Source organism: Mesocricetus auratus, unplaced genomic scaffold (genome assembly GCF_017639785.1).
Source record: "Mesocricetus auratus isolate SY011 unplaced genomic scaffold, BCM_Maur_2.0 Super-Scaffold_100004, whole genome shotgun sequence".
Taxonomy (NCBI): Eukaryota; Metazoa; Chordata; class Mammalia; order Rodentia; family Cricetidae; genus Mesocricetus; species Mesocricetus auratus.
The window spans coordinates 59,188,810-59,212,086 of NW_024429189.1; the positions used below are offsets into that span (position 1 = coordinate 59,188,810).

The window sequence follows — 23,277 nt, forward strand, 5'->3', positions numbered from 1 at the left end:
CTCAGCTAAATCCAGGCTAAAAAGATTGAAAACCAGATGATGTTGGCATATCAGCTTGGAAGGGAGAGTGATACCTCAGGCCTTGGGAAAGTTGGGGGTGTAAGCACAAATCAACAAAACAACCTGGGAACACGAGAGGCAGCAAAATCAACGAATACCTACTAGTATGCATGGGGGAGAGGGATAGGCCACGGAGATAACATCGGGAATAGTTTACAAACTTATGTAGTAATCCAAATATCTCATATTGCTGGAAGGCCTTACAAACGGAAGCTGCAGGAAGGCCGAGGTCTTGGGAGAGTGCAACCCTAGCACGGATTTATTTCCCTACCCCCACCCCCACCCTTTTCTGGCCAGGATCAGAAAGTCAAAGATGGTAAAGAGGCTAACAATGCTGATTTACAGACAGTGAGGAGGAACTGAGTCTGTCTGAGCCAAATCTGGATGTCTGAACTGGGGCGACAGGACCCAGACAACCTTACCTCAGGAAATGAGTAAATGAAAAGGAGAGGTCGCCGAATTATTTAGCCCTAGAACAACACTGCATAGACCGGGGGAGGGGCCGGGGTACAAGAAAAACTTGAGAATAAGAATTTTGACAGTGAGAATACTAGTTAGACCAAGCATTGCAGGCCCCCTGATGTCCCTTGTTTGATGTCAATAAAGGCCGAGAGAATTACCCACTCGCAAGCCTTGCATATTTTTGAGACATTACAATAAAAGTCTGGAGTCTAAACTGGTAGGGGGGGCCGGGGTCATGCCCAGGCGTCTTGGGTCAGCACGGGTGCTCCTCCCTGGTGTAGAACTAGAATCAACACGGGCTGAGAGTTGCCAATGGAATAATTTTCTTTTTAAGTTGGGGACATTTGAGTAGCAGTAATGGGGACAGATAAGGGGCTCTCTCAGGAAGGCTAGGAATGTTGAGGCAGCCTGAGTAGGAGCCAGGGCTAATGAAGGAGGCACTGGCGGGTGGGGTCCTGGGACTGGGGGGCGAGGGCAGAGGGCGGGAAGGGGCCGGGCCAGAGCCGGGGGCGGGACCAGGCGCGGTGGTGGTGGCGGGGGCTGAGGCGCGGGGGGCGGGGCGGCCGGGCTCGGGACACCCCCCCTCCCGGTCCCCTGGCTGGGCGGCTTCGGCTCCGGCAGCACTGGAGGCGGCAGCGGCCCGGAGGGCGACTTGCAGGGCGCGCCGGCTGCGCTGGACCCGGGACGCTTTCCACCCCTGGGGAACCCTCCACTGATTCTCTCTACCCCTGCGACCCGTGGGAGCCCGCGGGACCCCCGGGCCGGCAGGGAGCGCCGGCGGCGACCGCAGCACCATGAGGCGGTGGTGGGGCGCGCTGCTGCTTGGCGCCCTGCTCTGCGCACACGGTAAGCTGCGTCGCAGCGCCCGCGCCGACCGGGCCATCGGGAAAGTTTGTCCCTGAGTGTGACCGCTGCAGGACTCGCCTCTCGGGAGCGGGACGGCGTAAGGCTGGGGCCTGAGATCCCAGCCTCGAGCTCACTTCAAGCAGTAACCCTGGCAGAGCGTGCGGAGGAAAGCCAGAGGAGCTCCTGCAGCTCTTCTAGCACAAGAGGGGACAGTGGTGGAGGGACTCGTCCCCGCTGTGGTCTGGGCCGAGTGGCTTAGGATCGGAGACGCTCGCTCGGCTTCTATCGTTGCTCTTTAAAGAGCTAGTGGCTGGTTCCCTTTCAAGTTAAGGCTGGGCTCTGTGTCCCTGGTGCGTGCGAATGAATGTGTGCAAAGAAAGGGAGGCGGGGAGGATGGTCGCTAAACCGATAAATTGTAAATAGTCCTCCTTCCAGGGTCTGTGGGATCCCGGGTGGATTGCAGAGAGGGGCCCAGCAAAATCTGAGTTTCTTGAGCATCCGGGAATCATGGAATTGGGAAGCGATTTCTCGAGCTCCACACCCGGTTATCCTAGGGTCTTTGGTCGTATTCGCTTGCAGCATCTCCCCTAAGTAGAGTTTTGGGTTCCCTCTCCTGGCTGCGGCCAATCAGCTTCCTGCCCTGGATCCTCCCCAAGGGAGGGGTGGGGAACAGCGATGGAAAGGAGGTTGGGAAGGAAATTTGGGAAGAAACTGCTGGAAGGCTCCAGCAGATCCGTCCTGGCCGGGGTAGAGGGCAGGGGGGCACGTTCTTAGGGAACTTCCAAAGGCAATCTCCGGGCCCATACAGTGGGGCCTTGGCCTCAGGGGAGCTGGGCGGATGGCAACGGCACTGCTGCTTCATCTGCTCCTTATTAATAACGTGTTCGGTGCCCGGACGCAACTGTTGTGTCTACTTAGGACTCCAGTGGAATCTGCCTCGCTGCAGTCGCTTGGGAACATGGGTGCACCCTGTGATTTAGCAGCTGCCTCTGAGTTTGTGCCCAAAGATCAAAGATCGATCTTGGAACTCCAACCATATTCAGCCGCCGGCTTTTCCACGTGGGGGAGATCCAGTTCTTCCGATTCTCCCGGCTGCTGGACAAGGGGGTGGGGTTCAGAAAGAGCCGTCTGGAGACCCTGGCGGTGCACGGGTTCTTTCTTTCACTTGGAGGAGCTCGGGTGGAAAGTGCAGATTTCGGAACTTGCCTGGCAGGGTGTGGAGCTGTCTGGGCTCTTGTTTTAAAGATTGTTCTAGCTCTCGAATCCAAAACAGAGTTCTAGTATCTGTTATTTAAACTACGCGTGGGTTTTCAACGGCTTTTTCCATGTGGGATCTAGCGCCGACGGAGTCCTTTCTCTCCGAGGAGTGGTAGCCTGGCCGACCCAAGTTTCTCTTCGCGCCTCGCTCTCCCCCTCCTGTGCTCTCTCCTCGAAGGTTATTTGTAGCCTCTTCGGCGTGTTGGGACAGCAGCCCTACTGGGGTAGGAATGTAACTGTTCTTCCCACCACATGGGCCCCTTAAAGGGACAGCTATGCTTTTGGGGGGTTTCCCCCTTCGGGCTGCAAGGGAAGGGGATGGAACTTTCCTCTCGGCCCCCTGGAGGAAGTTTTGAAAAAGATCAAGGGAAATAGCTAGGCACTAGGAAAAAGGGGGGTGAGGTGGGGGCTAAAACGGATACCAACAAAGCCAAAGAGGAGATTGTCGCCTTCTGCCCCAGGGAAGGGGGAGCTGGAAGGTTCCGGACTGAAATTGGCCAAGAGGAATTCATTGCTCCAGAGCTGCTGTCAAAACTGCATACATTACATCTGCATAGTGGATGGGGGTGAGAACAGGGGCAGAGAATTCTTTATGCCTTACAGAAAAAGCTTTAGAGTGTTCTTGGTGGCTTGTCTTGGTTCGTTTTTAAAGGAAAAGGTTTAATAGAAATTTCTAAGTTAGGAGACTTCCTGTGCACACGGAATAGGCAGAGGTAGGAAAGTTTGCACTTTGCAGGGCCTTATACTGAACCGACCTTGGAGACCCATAGAGGACAGATTCGCAGTGAGATAGAGCAGTTGCAGAGTCTGCAACCGCCACCCCATCCCCCACTCCCCACTCCCAAATCCCACTAGGATCTCTAGCACCAAGTCCAGGGCCGGAAGAGGTGCTTCTGAAGAGCTTTGCCCTGCATAGATTACTTAGACAACCTCAGCTAGAGTGAATTCAACAGCAGACCAAGATGTTTACTTATATTCTATTAGACCTTGGAGGTTTTCCTAGAGCCTCTCCATTTGGTGTTGGCTTAGATCACAATTCATTCTTCAAAATTTAGAAGGCTGTGGCTGGGGAGATGGCTCAGTGGTTAAGAGCACTAGGTGTTCTTCCAGAGGACCTGGGTTTCATTCCCACCACCTATTTGGCAGCTCACAACTGTCTGTAATTTCAGTTCCAGGGAATCCGACACCCCCTTCTGGCTTCTTTGAGTACTTCACACATGTGGTGCACAGACATATATGCCAGGCAAAACCCTACCCACACACATTTTTTTAAAAAAGGAGGAACAATCAGACATGGTGGCTTATCTCTAGTGCTAGCACTTGGGAGACTGAGGCAAGAGCATTGAAGCAAGGGTGAGGTTAGTCTGGGCTACATGGTTTGAGGTCATCTCATACTACAGAGCAAGACCCTTTCCTTATAAGACAAAACGTCTCAGTGCCCAGTACTTGGTAGGTGGAAGCAAGAGGATTAGGAGTTCAAGGTCATCCTCACCTACCGTGTGAGTTCAAGGCTAGCTGGGCTTCATGAGACTCCGTCTTAAAACTAAAGCTAACAACAGCAAATGCTCTGTGGGTTATGACTAGAGTGTGTACAAACCACTTAGAAGTCTTTTCTAGGGAAGTGAACACTGACAGTTTTGGCCCAGGAGTGCTTAGTTAGATTAAAAAAAAAAAAAGGTTCTGAAGATGAGTTCAAAATAATTTATCCCGAGACTGGTCTTATTTCCATGTGTTGTTGTCATGACCATGGTTGTCATGGTAGTTGAGTGACCTTGCCCTTGATCTCTTAGACTTGTGCAAGATGCTTGGCTTGTCACTGATTCTGGATTTCCTCTTCTGTCCCCTGTTGGATATCAGATGACATCTTTGCAACTGGCACCTCGTATTAAGAATAACAGGTGCAAGGGAACTAAGTCAGGCCATGTCTGACACAAAGCATGTTGGGCATGCTCATTCTCTAGGCCAGCAAAGAACACAGGACGTCACAGAGGACAGGATGCTTTGTAGCTCTTTGCATAATCTTTCTACTAGTCTTGGTCCCTAAGATGAAGGGTGATGGGATGTTGCTGCTTCTTAAAGAGATAACCAATATAAGGGGGGTTCTTGACTGAGAACAGAATAATTTCAGAGACTACAAATGTATCTGATTACTGAACCTATCTCAAATTATAGGAAAGTCCATGTCTTTGGTCAGCTGGGTCTGTTAGCCTGTTGCTAACCACCATCTTTTGCCATAGTGTAGCCATGCTGTGTCACAGATGCCTGAATGTGAGTCCCAGGCTGCATCTTAGTGGCCATCTTCTCTCCAACAGTGAATGCCTTTCTCTCCTTACCTAGTGAGATTCAGTATCCCAAGATGGACTAGGTGCTGAGGTTTAGCTGACAGAGCCTGAGTTTGGCCCTAAAAACAGCACTGATGACTACCTACGCCAGTTGCTTGAAGCCTAGAGCTGGTGTGGTCAGATTCATTCTCCCCGGTGCACTCAAGAGCACTGCCCAAGATGAGCACTGCACATAGGCATTTGTTCACCAATTCAGTAAACTTGCCTGTCAAACTGCTCATCCAGCTCCGTATTTGAGAAAGCACAGGCAGGCGTGAGTTTGACACCCGGCTTTGATACTTCTTGGTGAATCTGTGCAAAAACGCTGGCTCTTCCTGAAGTTTGGGGCTCTTATCTGCAAATGAGGATCGAGTGGGGGAAGGGGAGTGGTAATATACTTCACCCATGAAAATTTCAGGCTGTAAAAATTAAGAGACGATAGAATGTTCAAATTATCCAGCCAGCGGCATGACAGCTGCTATGTATGTGTAGGCCTGAAAAAATGTCAACTGTTCGTTAGTAAGAATGCCTAAATGGATCCATCAGTGATGGTTTTGGGGATTGAAATGTGGGAGCCAGATAAGTTATACTGTGCATCACATATGATAAAGGAGGCTTGGTCCTTCATTCACTTCAACTTGTTTCCCCCAACCGCTCTCTTTTTTTCTCTGTGAAACAACTTGTCCTTTCTTTTGCCTTCTTGAAAACCTAGTGAAACCTAACTGTAGCTCTGTCCTGTCCACACTTCCAGAAAAGAGGTTTATTATGCTGTGGAGGGAGGCCAAGGGAGCCAGCCTCCTCCTGAGAGGGAGGAACTCCCTTGGGAACATCCCTGTTGAGAGGTCAGAAGTGAGCCCTACAACTTCTCACCCTTGCTGTGACCCAGGGTGAGAGGGGTTGCCTGAGGTCTCTTGTAGTTGGAACAGTTCAGAATTCCAACCTGTCCCTCCCACTGGCCTGAGGAAGGAGTCAGGCCCCAGAGCTCTAGAGGTAGTAATTGCCCCAATTTGGGGGCTGGGCAGTTGGGAGCCTGCTTCCTTCACAGCCAGTCTTCAATCCGCAGTCCTGTCAGGGTGTGAGATAATTGATGTGGGTCTCCAGCCCCAGACTCACCCCCAGCCCCCAGCTCCTCCACCCCAAAGTTTGACCCCTCTTGTCTCTTTGTTTCTTCCTTTTAAGTTGGTGCCAGTGTTGTGATGTTTCTGGGAACTGCAGAAAGTTGACCGTAACCCAGAGCAGCCGTTAAAAAAAGCTGATTCTTTTTAGCTTCCTGGCTGTCTATTTTCTGTTGTGCCTTTGATTTAGCAAGAAGCAAACATCCCAGGTGCCCCTGGGCACCGCTTCCGCCCATCCGTGCAGACTTCATTCTTTGAGTGCACGCAGGCATTCCCATCTGGGTTCTGCAGATGAGTGGATGGACTGTCAGCTAATTCTGATGACTGCTCCCCCACCATTCAGGTGAGTGAGGAGGGAGGGGCACTGCCTGAGCCCCAGCTGGAGAAAGCCGGCCTAGGACTCACAGCAAGCCCTGACTTGGCCTATGGGAGCTCCCCCTCACCTCTGTGCAGAGCTGAGGATCAGAGCTTTGAGCCAAGCCGGAAACAAAGGACTGGGGCATAATTTATCACCGGAGATTTTCTGTAGCCAGGGAGCTCCAGGATCCAGGCAGTGCCTTTTGGAGGACAGGCAGGGATCCTCTTCTCCCTCTCTGGCTGTAAAGCCAGGCAGGTATAAAATAAGGTATTAGGAGACACACCTGATGAGCAGTGGAGTGAAAGCTGCGTGTGAGGTTGTCAATATCTCCAGAGATCACACTCCAGCAGCTCCACTTCCTGTCAGGCAGGCCTACGGAGGGTGCAGGGGAGTAAGGGTGGCCATGTATGTTCCCTTCACATAGCCCCAACCTGTGGAGCGCAACTGCTACAATCTTGTGGGCATGGGTGAGGACAAGAGAAATCTGTTGGTTTGACTGCAGCATTTTAGAAACAAATGGAAATGCTGGGCTTAGGCAAAATAAGAGAGGGGAGAGTATCTCTTCCTTCCATTTTTCCCACCCCAAGTAATTTGAAGCAAGAAGTTTCTACTTGAGGTTCAGAGAGACAGTAAAAATGAAAGGCTTTAGACCAGTGATTCCCACCCTTCTTAATGCTGTGACCCTTTAATACAGTTCCTCATGTTATGGTGACCTCCACCAAACATTAATTTTAGTGGCTAATTCATAACTGTAATTGCTACTGTTATGAATTGTAATGTAAATATCTGTTATTTCCAACAGTCTTAGACAACCTCTGTGGAAGCTAAAAGAAAACTTGAAGTTGGTTCTCTCCTTCGACCATGTGTGTCCTCTGGGTCAAACTCTGTCCTCTTAGCACTTCCAAATGCATAACCCCATACCTGGCTTTTACGTGAGTGCTAGGGATCCAGACCCATGCTTGGGTAGCAAGTATTTAACACACTGAGTCATCTCCCCATCCCCCCTTAGTTTTAACTGTAAGAGGCAGGATCTCTACTATGTTGTCCAGCCTGGCCCAGCATTCTTGCCTCAAGGGATCTTGCTGCCTCTGTTTCCTGAGTAGCTGTGGTGCACACCACCACACCTGTTCTGAGTACTCATTTGTGCGGGGACTAGGACTTAAACCCAAGGCCTAAATGTGCTAAGTATTCACTCTATCTCTGACCTTTGTACCTCCAGATCTATCATTTATTGACACTTAGCATGTACCAGGGTGTGGTGATATATACATATAATACTAGTATTTGGGAGGCTGAGGCAGGGGGATCACAAGTTCAAGACCCTGTCTTAAAGACTATTAAAAAGATGCATAGTATGTAGAAGGTATTATGCCAAGTACCACTCAGAAATTAAGTATTTTTAAAGACATCTATATGTGGTCAGAGTTCTTTAGTCCATTTTCCCTGATGAAAACCTAGGATATAAATAGATGAACCGCTCAGGAACCAGAAGGAACAGGATTTGTACTCTGGGAAGCATTGTTCCCAAGTTAACTTTGTATATTTCTGCCTCATAACTTTGGGTGCTGAGTATGAAAAATGTATTTTCTGGGGCTGGGGACATGGCTCAGAGATTAGGAATTTACTGTTTTTGCAGAAGACCTGGGTTTAATTTTCAGCACCCATATGGCAGCTCACAACTATTAGTAACTAATTCTAGAAGAGTCATTGGCCTCTTCAATGTACAAGCAGGATGCATGTGCGCACGCACGCACACATTGGGTTTATTTACTTTTTTATTTCATATGCATTGGTATTTTGTCTGTATGTATTGTATGTCTGTGTAAAGGTGTCAGATCATCTAGAACTGGAGTTACAGACAGTTGTGAGCTGCCATGTAGGTGCTGGGGGTTGAACCAGGTCCTTTGGAAGAACAGCCAGTGCTCTAAACTGCTGAGCCTTCTCCCCAGCCCCAATGAATACATATTTTAAAAAACCGAATTTATTTTCTATTTTTAAAAGTAGGGGAAAAAAAGAAAGAATGATGCTTGAACTTTCTGGAACCTGTAATCATGGATCTAGTGTGTCCCTTTTGTCACCAAGGAATTGGCCTAGTAAGGCTGGCCATAAGACAGAATTGAGTCTAGTTGTGACACATCAGTTTCACAGCCTGAGAGTACAGTGTGGAAAGGAGCTCTTGAGGGAGAGAGCTTCACCTGAATAGAACCAGGAAGCTGCCTGTGGAAAGAGAAGTGTAAAGTTCCCTTGAGTACCGGTTAGCTAGGGCATTGGCTACTTTTAGGTCTACCATTCAGGGCCTCTCTCCTGCTTTGACTCCAGCTCTCACGAGACTCAGGCATGCATTGCTCATTCATTTAACAGACTTTTGTACTGCTCATCCGATACATCCAGCTCTGCACATACACTGTGAATATGAGTAAGTGCTGTCTGGCACACAATTCCAATAGCCAAGAAGCTTAGGTCTAGTAAGTGGGCAACACAAAGGGTCACAGGACAGGGACTAACAGCTCAGCCTGGGCCAAATATGTCCAGGTAGGGCAGTGCTAGGAAAGCTTGGCTTCCTGACCTTCCTGCTGCCTGCTGCTCTGTGATGGCTATGATGATGATTACTGCTACACTATTGATGTTTGATGGGCAAGCTGTACCCTCCTAACACTGTATCTATAGAGGTCTCTCCAGACTCTGTGTAGATGGGTTCGTTGGATCCATTTCTGTGCGACTCCATGTTGCTGTTCCTTTCAACATAGTCTGCTTTGTTTGCCACATGAATGTGCTGTTACTGCGTATGCTGCCTCAGGAGCTGAAATCAGTCAAGGTGCCGTTCAGTCTGGATGTAGTCATAGACTTTCAAATAAGTTTGTAGCCTCATCACTCCTGCCAGTGGATAGAAAAAGGCGGCTTTGGCATCTTATAGAATGAGCAGGCCTAAGAGGTGTGACTCAGCATTATAGGATATATTTAGCATGTTGGAAGCCTTGAGTTCATTCCCTGTCACTTGGAAGAAAGAAAGGAAGGAAGGAGGGAAGGAAGGAAGGAAGGAAGGAAGGAAGGAAGGAAGGAAGGAAGGAAGGAAGGAAGGCAGGAAAAGGCGGGCATGAGTGAGGAGCTGGGAGATGCAGCTCAGTTGGTGGACTGCTTGCTGGCATACCACCATGCACAGTGGTACACACCTGTAATCCCAACACTTGGGAAGCAGAGGCAGGAGGACCATTTCCAAACTCCTTGGTATAGAACTGCTTTCATACCCATTCTAAGGATGAGCAAAAAGAGACTTTTGATTAACTAGCTTCTCAAAAGCGTGGGATCTCTGCTGTCTATGATTTTATAGAGGGTCTGACTGGTACCCCTGGTGTTTGCCTTCTCCCAAACAAAAGGAAGCACTGGTAAATGGCTAAGATAGCTGGGTTGAGAGATTTTGCTTAACCTCTTAAAAAGATTCTCTGAAGCCAGATGTAGAGGCACATACCTTTAATGCTAGCACTTGTTAGGCAGAGGCAGGCAGATCTCTGAGTTTGAGGCCAGCCTGGTCTACAGAGCAAGTTTCCAAGCCAATCAGAGCTACACAGTAAAACCCTGTCTCAAAAAAAGAAGTTTCAGCTGGGTAATGATGGCACACGCCTTTAATCCCAGCACTTGGGAGGCAGAGGCAGGTGGATCTCTGTGAGTTCTGGTCTACAGAATGAGTTCTAGGACAGACTCCAAAGCTACACAGAGAACCCTTGTCTCAAAAAACAAAACAAAACAAAACAAAACAAAACAAAACAAAAAACCAGGGGCTGGAGAGATGGCTCAGGGGTTAAGACACTGGCTCTGTGACTCCTGTTCTAGGGGATCTGATACCCTCACACAGACATACATGTGGACAAAACACCAGTGTATATAAAATACAAAAAATAAATTTTAAAAAAGAAAAAACCAAAAGTTTCTATGGACATCTTAACACGGATCCCAAGAATAATGGATCATGAACTTGTAGGGGAACATGAGACCAAGGGGCGATTGCCTAAGCCCCTGGGAGCCGGGAGAGCTGCAGTCTCCACCCACAGACACTTGTTTCCTTTCTTGGCTCTCCATTCTTTTATGCAAAAAGGGTTAAAAAGCTGCCCTTTATGACTATGGCCAAGCCTTGAGTGAAAAGACAGAATCCCATCTCTGGGGATTCCAGAGGGGAAGCTGTCTTCCTGAAGTCTGCCTTTTGGAGTCTAATGTGTCTGCTTCCTGTATGAATGCCCATGTCGAGGTTTGTCTGACTGGTGGCTGCCTGACCTTTGCCACAGCTCTGACTTCGGCCATTTCTCTGACATGCAGGAAGTTGTGTGTCTTGAGCTACCTGCAGCTTGATGTCTGACGATGGAATGCCGTGTTCCTGCGGTCTGCACCAGGACATCAGAACTCATGCTGTCACGCAGCCCAGTGTGGGGGCTGGGGGGAGGGTGATGGCCCTCTTTGCTTTCTGTACTCTCTCTCTTTAATATTTATCTTCATTTTATGTGTATGAATATGTTGCCTGTAAGTATGTCTGTGCACCCTGTTGTGCAGTGCCCAAGAAGATCAGGAGGGGTGTCAGATCCCCTGGAACTGGGGCCACTTAACGGCTGTGAGCCACGTGGGTGCTGGGAATTGAACCCAGACTTCTAGAAGAGCAGCTGGTGTTTTTAACTGCTGAGCCATCTCTTCAGTCCTCTGTACTTGTTTCCGTTGCATGATTGCCAAGAAACTGCTCATCTTGCTGTCCCATCCCTGGCATTCAACAATTCCCAAATCAAGGGCTTTTGGGAAAATGTCCCCAGCTGCATACCTCCAACCTCCCCATGTCTACTTAACAATCATTTTCAGTATGCCATGGCTTAAAATTCATTTATTCCACATTTATTTTTATGTCTAATTCTGGCTTTTATTTTATTTTTCTATTTTCTGTAACATATTAAGACACTAAGCTAAGGCTGGCAGTGCAGCCTATTGATCTCAGCTACTTGGGATGTCAAAGCAGAAGGCTAGGCTACCGAGTAAATCCAGGCCAGCAATTTAATGAAACCCTGAACCTTGTATGAAAATAAAAAGTAAAAAGACGTCTGGGATGTGGCTTAGTAGGTTTGAAACCAGTATTACTAAAGAGGGGGAAGGGGAGGCAAATTGATTGGTGGAATCCAAGGTCTGCTTGTCTGCTCCAAATCTACATTTTTTTCCTTTGTGTCCTTCCATTTTATTCCCTCCATGTCTGTCTCTGTTGCTTGCTGTATGACACTATCAGTGTTTCTCTACCTTTATTGACTTGTGGGGTCAGTTAGTAGGGACAGGGAGCATCCTGTGCACTGTTAGGATTCTTAACTACATCTCTGGCTTCTACTCACGAGCTGCTCAGAGGACCACTAGTCTACTGAAGGACAAATCTACTCCCCTGCTACTGCTGAAGCCCACTAATTAAACCTTCTGTTCTCCCTGCAGCTTCTCCTGTGTGCCAGGAATATTTCATGCTGCTGAATCTAGCCAGGACTCCCTAAAGGGGTGCTTATGCAGTTCCCCAGGCTCTGTTGCCTGAGGTCTTAACCATGCCCTTACTCCTCATTTCTCTAGGAATGGGAAGGAGCAGGCTAGGGCCCTGGGCAACTGAATCTTCTGAGTTTCTCTGGGGAAGAACCCTATGGTCTGCATTTGTGGAAAGACAGGGGTATTGGGCTTGTAGTGAGGTCTTTAAGCATGCGTGAGGTATGCAAACTCCTCAAAGGACTCCCCTTGTCTTCTGCAGGAAATTCTCTTTCCTGGGGTAACTAGACCCCTTACAGTAGACAGTCGAGGGAAGACCAGGCCTCAGTTGAGAACCTGGTAGAAGTCTGGTCCATCGCTCCAGAAATATACATTTTGCCTATAGCTCAAGAGGCTTACAGATGCCAAAGGCTGATTGGCCATCCATGTGTTCATTCATCAATTGCAGGATAGGAAGCTCTGCCTTAACCTCATACCTTTGGGAGAGAAATAGGAAGACTGGAAAGGAACAGGAGTGGCAGTGTAACACTGACTCCTCCTGTCCAGCCCAGTCTAAAGGCAGGAAGGACCCGGCTGATGGGAGGAAGAGAAGAGAGCTCGAGAAGGGATGAGCAACAAGGCAGCCCCCTCCTTCCAGCTGCAGCAGCCCAGCGGGTTAGATGAATAATCTGCGGGGAGAGAGTGACCCTGGAAGAACCCTTTGTTCCAGCTGAGGCTGGAGCAGGGGCACTGAGCCATTCACACGCCATCCCAGGGCATCCTGCTGGGTACTCTGGGGAGGGGGTACAGCAGCCAGTCATGGGACTTGGCCAGGCAGATAGCTTGATGCTCAATAGGGAAGCCCAGCTGCTGAAGTTGGGGGATGGGCTGTGTCCGACAGCCTTCCTCCAGACTGTGGTCTGTCTCACAGACAGGAAGGCACTGACTGGGTCCAGTTACTCTGTCCTGAGGTGGCTTGATCCTGTCACTCACCTCAAAAGCAAAATCTGACTGGCAGGGCTCACAAACTTCTTCTTGCCTCCCCCATGTGGATTCCTTGATAATAAGAGGCTCCATCCAGTGTTCTGATTTCATTATTATCCCTTGCCCTTGATGCTTGGGGTTCACGATGGGGGCAGATGTATCCATTTCTCAAACTAGTTTTTGAAGGGAACACATAGAGGCATCTTAGTAGCACCCATTTGTCCTCTGCTCCCTTTCTAAGCACAGCCTTGGTGGCTTTGTCTCCTGGCCTTCAGAGATGTGTGAAGAACTGGGCTGTCTATGAACCCAAAGTCTCAAGGTACTCTGGGACCACATCTGCCCTGGCAGAGGGTAGAAAGTACAATTAATTGCATTGTCCTCACTTGCATTGTCCCTGTGGCTCACTGCCCCTGGACTAGGCTCCTCTCCTCCCCACCCCTGCAGGCTTTGGGAGGACAGGAGCTGAGGCCCTCTGCTCTGTCTTCTTTCTGCCCAGGCCTAGCCAGCAACCTGGAGTGTGCTTGTGGCCGAAGCCACTTCACATGCGCAGTGAGTGCCCTCGGCGAGTGTACCTGCATCCCCGCCCAGTGGCAGTGTGACGGAGACAATGACTGCGGGGACCACAGCGATGAGGATGGGTGTAGTAAGTAGCATCCCAGGGCTACTGGAGGTGGTGAAAGATGGACTGAGGCATGTTCTGTGCCCACCTGTGTCTGGCTTAGAGCTGGGGTCAGTCTTGCAAGGGTGACAGATGTGGAGAGAGGTGTGGCTCCTTTACATGTATACCTTTAACCACCTGTATTTCTCTTAGGTGGTTCTTGCCTATAATCCCCGTAAAACACACTTTGAAAAATTGGTAAAGGGACAGGCATTGTGACTTTTACCTTTAATCCTAGTACTTTGGAGGCAGAGGCAGGCAGATCTCTGTTTGAGGCCATCCTGGTCTACAAAGCAGGTTCCAGGACAGCCAGGGCTATACATAGAAACCCTGTCTCAAAAAGAAGAGAAAAAAAAAGTTGGAAAAAGTATAAAAGAAAATACCCTTGAAGCCACACATAGTCTTTAAATAGCTCTCCTTGCATTTGTGAATTCTGTATGTATGCTGCATACATACATTTAAAGAACGCTTACATTGGGGGAGCACTTGTGGGACTGCTCAGCAGCAGGGAAGGGTGCTTGCCAGCCACCAAACCTCATAACTATTTGGTTTCCAGGGAAGGGTGCTTGCCACCAAGCCTCACTACTGTTTGGTTCCCAGAACTCACATGGTGGACAGACAAAAACAACTCTGGAAAATTATTCTCTGATCTCTCCAAGAGCACTGTGGCTCCCGAGCTCTCTCCCCAAGCAGTAATAATAAACTTTAAAAATAGGGTAGAGAGCTATTGAAGAAGACACCTGATATGTTGACATGCATGCATGCATCTGCCTGAATAAGTATATATGTACCACACACACATAAATGACTGACTGAGGCTGTGACCAGTAGTGGAGTTACTTGCCTTGCATGTGTGAAGTTCTGGATTCAATCCCCTCCCCACACTGTGAAAAAAAAAGCCTTGAATTCTATTTAAATGTGCCTTCCTCCAGCATAGTCATAGACAGACAATGGGCCAGGATGTCCTGTCTTGGATATATATAAATCTCACTGTTAAGCCAGTTGTCTGGACTTAGGGGTACATGTCTGGCCCATAGCATCTACGTTTGATGGTGACTAATTAGTCTAATGAGAACGAAGCTACAACCTGGACCTCATTAACCCTAACCAGCTCAGCTAATTGTGATAATAATAAATGCTTCCCTTTCATGTAGCACTTTCATATACATTATCTCAAAAGACCTGTGGGTGCTGTGCAATTATCCCCTTGCATAGCCAAAGGAACAACTGCTCAGAGAGGACAGGCGACTCACTCATCGTGGTAGTAATGACTTCGACAAGTGCAACCCAGATGTGTCAATCATCCTTGAGAAGAGGGGGAAAGTGTCCCTCCTGGTACCTTTTGAGGCAGGGTCTCATGTAGTTCAGGTCTGGCCTCACACTGAATATGTAGCAGAGGATGATCTGAACTTAGGATCCTCCTGCTTCTACCTCCCAAGTGTTGGAATTATATATGTTCCCCTCCACCCCTAGCTTTATGAGGTGCTGGTGCTCAAATCCAGGGCTTCATGCATGTTAGGCCACAATCTACCAACTTACACCATGGCCCTGCTCTTCTCTCTTGCCCGAGATTTTCATACTGCTTCCTGGGTGTCTTAGAGTAGATGTTTTCTGCCACCCTCCTGTTCCCTTCTGCCGCTCCCTCTCACAGCTAGTTTCTTAGGGCCTTTATCTGCTGGGGGCAGGGATAGGAGCGAGGACGGTGATTTGGAGTCAGACCCCGGGGTTGCCTGCCTGCCTCACTTTTGCCTCCTCTTGGACTCAGTGCTGCCCACCTGCTCCCCTCTGGACTTCCACTGTGACAATGGCAGGTGCATCCGCCGTTCCTGGGTGTGTGATGGGGACAATGACTGTGAAGATGACTCTGATGAGCAGGACTGTCGTGAGTGTTGGAAGGGGCCAGGCGAATTCCATGGGCTCTGTTGGAATAAGATTTTCTGCCCGTTGAGCTCTTGGGTCTCAGCTTTTGTTCTGACCTCCTCCGTCCTCTCTCGGTCAGCCAAGCCCACCAGGCGTGGTCACCTCCTCAGGAGTCCTGGGGCAGCACTGGGACTGCTGACTGCCCGAGAAGGCTTTGTTGAGGGGTGTAGGCACTGTGCTTTCTGTCGTGGCAGCCTGGTTCGTCTGTGCCCACAGCCCCCCGGGAGTGTGAGGAGGATGAGTTCCCCTGCCAGAATGGCTACTGCATCCGGAGTCTGTGGCACTGTGACGGTGACAATGACTGTGGTGACAACAGTGATGAGCAGTGCGGTGAGTGGGGCTCTGGGGCAGGAGGGGTCCAGAGTGGGAGTAGCTGTGGGAGGAGACAGCAAAGAAGGCCCAGGCTACTTCTCCCAAAACTGCTCCAGGGTTCGTTTGCAGCCCAAAAAAGGCAGGAGGGCAGAGCAGTCTACCCGGTCAGGAATAGGGACCCCCTGCAGTCTACACAGTCAGGAATAGGGGCCCCCTGCAGTCTACACGGTCAGGAATATGGTCCTCCTCTGCAATCTACACGGTCAGGAATAGGGGCCCCCCTGCAGTCTATACTGTCAGGAATATGGGCTTCCCTGCAGTCTACACCATCAGGAATAGGGGCCTTTCCTACCACCAAAGGAGAATGGTAAGAGAAGATCCTATGGGACTCCTGTCTCGTTGCATCCCTAGACATGCGCAAGTGCTCAGACAAGGAATTCCGCTGCAGTGATGGGAGTTGCATTGCTGAGCACTGGTACTGCGACGGTGACACGGACTGCAAAGATGGCTCTGATGAGGAGAGCTGCCGTGAGTGGTCCTACACCTGAGGTTGCGGGGCTGGGACAATGCCTGAGGGCTCTGTCTCCTAGATGAGGGTTGTTTACAGCAGGCAAGGGAGTATGTGATCTAAAGGAGTGATGCTGGGGAGTGGGGGGCGTGGCTTATATATGTGCTTGCTTAGCACGCATGAATTCCTGGGTTCTAGCCTCAGCACTGCACAAACCAGTCGGGCATAATGGTAACCCCTGTATGTAATCCTAGCAGGCAGGAGGCAGAGGCAGAAGGATCAACATTTCAAGGTTATCTTTGTTTGAGGCCAGCCTGAGATACATGAGCCCTACGCTAGGGTAGTGGCAGTTTTGGAGGGTTGACTCCCTCTGGATCACAAGCTGTAGGACCATCACAAATGGAACCCACTTGAAACATATTTGAGGAAGACACCTTGCCTGTGCAGCTTGTCCCTGTGAAGAGTCAGGCACCTGTCCCCAGTCACTGGGGCCTGAGGGCTGCTCTCCCTTCCAGCCTCAGCGGTGCCCTCTCCCCCTTGCAATCTGGAGGAGTTCCAGTGTGCCTATGGCCGCTGCATCCTGGACATCTACCACTGTGACGGCGACGATGACTGTGGAGACTGGTCGGACGAGTCTGACTGCTGTGAGTGCTCTAGCCAGCCGGGAGGAGGGGCGCCAGGCTGGAGGAGCTCCTCCGATGTCAGGCACAGGTGCCAGCTGGGGGCGGCGCTTAGGGGAGTAGTGTCTGGATTCCAAGGTCTCTCTGGGGAGGAGCTGGAGTGTTGGGAAGGGCAAGAGATGGGACTTTCTGCTCCACCATGAGGCACTGTGCACAGACTGCTCAGAGACAGAAGACCTTTGTTCCCCCAGCTTCCCACCAGCCCTGCCGCTCTGGGGAATTCATGTGTGACAGTGGCCTGTGCATCAACGCAGGCTGGCGCTGTGATGGCGATGCAGATTGTGATGACCAATCCGATGAACGCAACTGCAGTGAGTTGGGGGTAGCATCAAAGGCAGTAGGGAACTAAGGGGGCCGATAGAGCATGAAGACACACTAAACAGCCGTAGGTTGAACACTGCACAGAGGCACTATATTCAGAGGGATACCAGTCACCCTGCAATCTGTAGATTTATAGACCCACCACGGCAGTCTTCCAGCAGGTGACAGGAAGGCACTCTGAGGAAGGGCCACCTGATTCATAAGAAGGTAACACTCTGTGGCACAACCGTCTACAAGAGTGGCCTGTGTGCTTTGGGTGGCAGAGTAGAGTTTCAGGCTGAGGTGGGGCCAGCCTTTCAAGAGGCCTTTGCTTTGTCCAGCCACCTCCATGTGCACAGCTGAACAGTTTCGCTGCCGGTCAGGCCGCTGCGTCCGTCTGTCCTGGCGCTGCGACGGGGAAGATGACTGCGCAGACAACAGTGATGAAGAGAACTGTGAGAACACAGGTGGAGTCTCCAGGGTGCCTCATTCCCTATCCCAGTATTGAGAGTGGGTGGCAGAGGGGAAAAGAGCACTGTCGTTTCTTTCTCAGCTGACCAGAAATGATGTTTCATTCCTTCTTCAATGTCTGGACTTTACCTACCTTTCCCAGTGAGCAGGGTCAAATCCAGGTGCAGGAGCAGGGGAGGTAGCTTAGTGAGTAAAGGAACTTGCTGTGCAAACACAAGAACCCAAGTTCAAATCCCTATTATCCACATTGAAAAGTTGGGCATGAACTGGGCGGTGGTGGTGCACACCTTTAATCCCAGCACTCGGGAGGCAGAGGCAGGTGGATCTCTGTGAGTTCGAGGCCAGGCTGGTCCGACAGCCTCCAAAACAATACAGAGAAATCCTGTCTTCTTAAAACCAAAAGAAAAAAAGAAAGAAAGAAAAAAAGGGGGGTGGGCATGTCTGTGAGTGCCTGTAACACCAACACTGGGAGATAAAGAAAGTCAGATTCCAGGAGCCCACTAGCCAGCCAGACTAGCCAAAATGACCAGCTTCTGATTCATTGAAAAACCTATCTCAAGTCAGTAAGACAGAGAATGAACAATGGTGGAAGTTATCAGATATCCTCTGGCCTCTGCACGTACATATATGGGCCTTCGTGTCCCCCCCCCACATATTTATATAGTCACATGCATGCACTGCAAACACATACAGATAGCACATCACACACCACATCACTCTCTCTCTCTCTCTCTCTCTCTCTCTCTCTCTCTCTCTCTCTCTCTCTCACACACACACACACACACTCAAATATCCAGGTGCTTTGTTGACTGTATCCATTCATACACTTGAACACAAAGTCAGGGTTGTGAGTCTTAACCAGCTGCTCAAATTCCCATTTTTGCTGTGTCCTTGGGAGGAAGGGCTGCCATCCAGCTGGCGGTCCTGTGTCTACTTCCCCTCTGTGGGAAGGACTGGCCATCTCTGTGTCTATGCCCTCAGCCTATTAACTGTGGCTCTGAGTGTGAAGGCATACCGTTTCATCCACTGTGGAACCTCAGCCAGCCTTGTCTGGGCTGTTTCCTGCCGTGGACCCCAGCCCTCCCACCTTGACTCTCACCTGACTCAGTTTACCCTGGAAATGACAGGCCAGTCCCTTGTGGACTCAAGCCCTGCACCCCTGTGACCCCACCCCCTTCCCTCTCTTTCTAGGAAGCCCCCAGTGCGCCTCTGACCAGTTCCTGTGTTGGAACGGGCGTTGTATCGGGCAGAGGAAGCTGTGCAACGGGGTCAACGACTGTGGTGACAACAGTGACGAAAGTCCACAGCAGAACTGTCGTGAGTGTCTCTAGTGTGTGGGCCTGGCCGTGGTTTGTGGCTGGACCCCGCCCATAGGGTTCAAAGGGAGGCCTCCCTTGGGACTCCCACAGCTTTGGGAGCTGTTCTTCGTGGTCCAGGTGGAATGCCAAGTTGGCTGGACGGGGGTGGATTCTGGGCTCAACTCCCAACTCTGGCTTGGCCGGCACAGGGCCCCGGACGGGTGAGGAGAACTGCAATGTTAACAACGGTGGCTGTGCCCAGAAGTGCCAGACGGTGCGAGGGGCAGTGCAGTGTACCTGCCACACAGGCTACCGGCTCACAGAGGATGGGAGAACATGCCAGGGTGAGCTGAGCCTGCACTGGGGAAGAGTCAGGATGCTGAATGGGAGCAACATATAGGAGGCTGTGCGACTGTCAGGGCGACGTGAGGTCGCTTCATCGCTGCACTGACCCAGGGGAGCGGGGATCATTTCTCCCATGTCGCAGATAGGGGAAACTGAAGCGCAGAGAGTGTGAGTAACTTACCCAAGGCCACACAGCTAGTAAGCAGGTGGGATTTGAAATCAGGTCTGCATGACCGCAAAGCCCTGAACCGCTGAACAGTTTCCCACCAGGCCAAGGCGGTAGATGGGGATATGGGATGTGACCTGGAGAACAGCTTCTTGGCTTAGGGGTGGGAAGATGGCAGCAGGCAGGCTTCCTCACCCTGCCTGGTACTCACAGATGTGAATGAATGTGCTGAGGAGGGGTACTGCAGCCAGGGATGCACCAACAGCGAAGGGGCTTTCCAGTGCTGGTGTGAAGCAGGCTATGAGCTACGGCCGGATCGGCGCAGCTGCAAGGCTCTGGGTAAGGAGTGTTGGCTCGTGGCTGGGTGGGCTGAACAGATAGAAGCCAGGTGCTCTACTGCTGAGGGATTTCCTAAGAAGTCGAGATTTATGCCTGCAAATTGCAATCTGGGCCCCAAGCAAAAGGTGATTGGGCTGGGGCTGGAGAGAATTCTACTTTTCCAGTACAGTTGCCAGCAGCTTGGGACATACCCTGGAGGGCGAAGGGCCCCAGCTGTCAGCTGAGGGCCTGCGGGTGCTTGCTGATGGGTATCTGGTAGCTCTGAAGCCCAGTGGGGTTCTGTTTCTATGCCGTGTCCAGGGCCAGAACCTGTGCTACTGTTTGCCAATCGTATCGACATCCGGCAGGTGCTCCCGCACCGCTCTGAATACACCCTGCTACTCAACAACCTGGAGAACGCCATCGCCCTTGACTTTCATCACCGGAGGGAGCTGGTCTTCTGGTCTGATGTCACCCTGGACCGCATCCTCCGTGCCAACCTTAATGGCAGCAATGTGGAGGAGGTTGTGTCTACTGGGCTAGAGAGCCCAGGTAGGAGAACGAGGCCCCAAGTGCAGAGCCAGGGAAACCATGTGCAAAAACCAGTAGAAAGGAAGGGACGGGCCAGGGTTTACCAACCGCACATTGCAGCATGCCTCTGCCAAGGAGATCTTGCGTGGGACTCTGACACGGAAAACCACTGCGGAGTTGCTCAGTTGACAGAGTGTTTACCTAGCATGAATGCGTAAAGCCTTGGGTTTGATCCCCCAGCACTGCATAAATCAGACATGGTAGAAACAGAAACATCATGAGTTCAAGGTCATTCCTAACTACATGTTCAGTTTGAGGTCAGGCTGGGATATATGAAAACCTCGCTCCACCATCTCAACAAACAAAAAGCAACAGCTAATTTGGTCATGGGAGGCTATCCTACAAGCAGGTTAAGTGACTGAGAAGTTGGTAGGCAGGGCTTGAGTTAAAACTCAGTAGTAGAGCATACTTGACTACTTGTGAAAGGCACTGAGTTCCATTGCCAGCACCAGCCTCAAAAAAAAAAAGGCAGGGAGGGAGACAGGCAGGCAGGCAGGCAGGGAGAGAGGCAGGGAGGTAGGGAAAGATCAAGTACCTAGGATCTGCTAGGCAACCAGCCTGTGATGGTGCACTTACTCCTGAGATAAAGGCAGGAGGATCAGGAGTTCAAGGTCACCCCCCCGCCATATGAGGAAGAAATGCATGACCCTGGTCGAGTCAATGCTTGAGTTCTCTCCATTTCCACTTCATGGAAATTATAGCACCTAGCTCACAGAGCTGTGATGGCTAAATGAACCGACGCATGTAAGATAGTTACCACGAGGTCCTGGTCCCAGAAGTGGCTTCTTACAACTTTGCCCTTGTTTCCAGGGTGAATCCTGCCTAGGGTGAATCCCTAACACTATCCATTGCCTCTTCTCACCAGGGGGTCTGGCTGTGGACTGGGTCCATGACAAGCTCTACTGGACTGACTCAGGGACATCAAGGATTGAGGTGGCTAATCTGGATGGGGCCCACCGGAAGGTATTACTGTGGCAGAACCTGGAGAAACCCAGGGCCATTGCACTGCACCCCATGGAGGGGTAAGTAGGTGTCTCATGCTTCTAAGTTCCTCCTGCAAGCAGTAGGGATTGTTCTCAGGCCTCCTGGGCCAGACTTTGTGGACCGTCCTCAGTGAAGCTGACAACTGTCCCTAGATGCCCCTGTGTCCTGGCTCTGCAGTGACTATGTCACCTTGGGTTAGTCAATTTCTTCGTGCTCCCTTCATTTATTTCTTAATCAGTAAATTAAAAACAAACTATATAAATGTATGTATTTGGGAGGTGACAGCAGAGGGTTCAGGAATTCACCGTCATCTTCAGCTGCATAGTTAGAGATCAACTTGGGCACACATGAGACTCTGATCTATATAAATAAACAAACATCTGCTTTTATAGATGTTCTAAGACTAAAGAATGAAGCATTGTAACTGGGATAAAATATACAAATTAGACAAGTTTGAACTGTTTAGTTTTCTTTTATTAGACCATAGAGTAGGGCTAATTAGAAATTATTATTAATTTAAAGCAGTTAGTAGTTGAGCTAATTGATACCAGTAATTTGGAATAATTTTAAAAATTAATAGACAATTCTCTTGCATTGAAGTCTCTTGAAATGGAAATTCTTAGCCTCTGGCTTGTATACATTCCAGGCTACCAGCTGAAGGGACGGCTTGGAAGCTCCTTCAATTGTTTGTCAATTGTTTGAGAGATAAGGGGTGGGAGAGGGAGCATAAGACATGGGGCAGCAGAAGAGACTGAGGGGAGCGTGTCTGCCATGGGGCAGCAGAAGAGACTGAGGGGAGCGTGTCTGCCATGGGGCAGCAGAAGAGACTGAGGGGAGCGTGTCTGTCATGGGGCAGCAGAAGAGACTGAGGGGAGCGTGTCTGTCATGGGGCAGCAGAAGAGACTGAGGGGAGCGTGTCTGTCATGGGGCAGCAGAAGAGACTGAGGGGAGCGTGTCTGTCATGGGGCAGCAGAAGAGACTGAGGGGAGCGTGTCTGCCATGGGGCAGCAGAAGAGATTGAGGGGAGCGTGTCTGTCTTCGCTAGTACATTGTGCTCTGCTGCCAACCTCACAAGCATGAGAATTGCCTTCTGCTTTGTCTGCCACTCTGTTTCTAGTGCCTACTGTGCCCTTTCCATAACAGACACTCAAAAAAGAATCCTGATGAATAAATGCCCTGCCTCAAGACATTTAAATCCAGATGTTTAAAATATGACTCTGTAGAGCTGCTAATATAGTTCAGTGGTAGGACAGTTGCCTGGCATTAGGTTCTGGGCTTAATTCCTTGGGTTTAGTCTTCAAACACGGGGAGAAAAATCATCTTAAGTAAATAAATAACAAATTAAAGCTCCTTTCAAAGCTGAGCTTGGTGGCACATACCTTTAATCCCGGTACTCAGTGAAGCAGGTGGATCTCTGAGTTAGAAGCCAGCTTGGTCTATCTAGTGAGTGCCAGATCAGCCAAAGCTATACAGTGAGGCCTTGTCTCACTGCCCTACCTCTTAATTTCCTCTCTTCCCAGGACTATTTATTGGACAGACTGGGGTAACACTCCCCGCATTGAGGCCTCCAGCATGGACGGCTCTGCACGGCGCATCATTGCCGACACTCACCTCTTCTGGCCCAATGGCCTCACCATCGACTACGCCGGTCGCCGTATGTACTGGGTGGATGCTAAGCACCACGTCATCGAGAGGGCCAATCTAGATGGGAGTCACCGCAAGGCTGTCATTAGCCAGGGTGAGGTCTTTGATCTGCTCTCTTTCATCTCTCTCCTCCTTCCCCAATCCTACCCCCAGGAGCCTTGGCAGAGGGCGAGGTTTGTGTAGCTGCCAGGTCTGGGCTCAGGGGCCATGGCAGGC

General features: G+C 50.3%; 1 protein-coding gene across 4 annotated transcripts in view; it reads left to right on the forward strand.

Moving 5' to 3' along the window:
- Nucleotides 1-1,117: 1,117 nt before the first annotated feature.
- Lrp4 (LDL receptor related protein 4) overlaps nt 1,118-23,277 on the forward strand; it is a 53,158-nt gene continuing 30,998 nt past the window's right edge. For 2 of the 4 annotated variants that reach the window (XM_040745829.1, XM_040745830.1), the window contains exons 1-14: nt 1,126-1,368; nt 13,363-13,509; nt 15,290-15,406; nt 15,661-15,774; nt 16,168-16,284; nt 16,780-16,908; nt 17,136-17,255; nt 17,586-17,711; nt 18,907-19,032; nt 19,223-19,357; nt 19,738-19,863; nt 20,164-20,394; nt 21,299-21,455; nt 22,938-23,155. In XM_040745829.1, the coding sequence (XP_040601763.1) occupies nt 1,317-1,368; nt 13,363-13,509; nt 15,290-15,406; nt 15,661-15,774; nt 16,168-16,284; nt 16,780-16,908; nt 17,136-17,255; nt 17,586-17,711; nt 18,907-19,032; nt 19,223-19,357; nt 19,738-19,863; nt 20,164-20,394; nt 21,299-21,455; nt 22,938-23,155 (1,915 nt within the window). In that variant the 5' untranslated portion in view covers nt 1,126-1,316. Of the gene's footprint in view, nt 1,369-13,362; nt 13,510-15,289; nt 15,407-15,660; nt 15,775-16,167; nt 16,285-16,779; nt 16,909-17,135; nt 17,256-17,585; nt 17,712-18,906; nt 19,033-19,222; nt 19,358-19,737; nt 19,864-20,163; nt 20,395-21,298; nt 21,456-22,937; nt 23,156-23,277 lie in introns of all 4 variants that reach the window. The other 2 variants (XR_005877255.1, XM_040745828.1) reach the window with 2 other exon arrangements.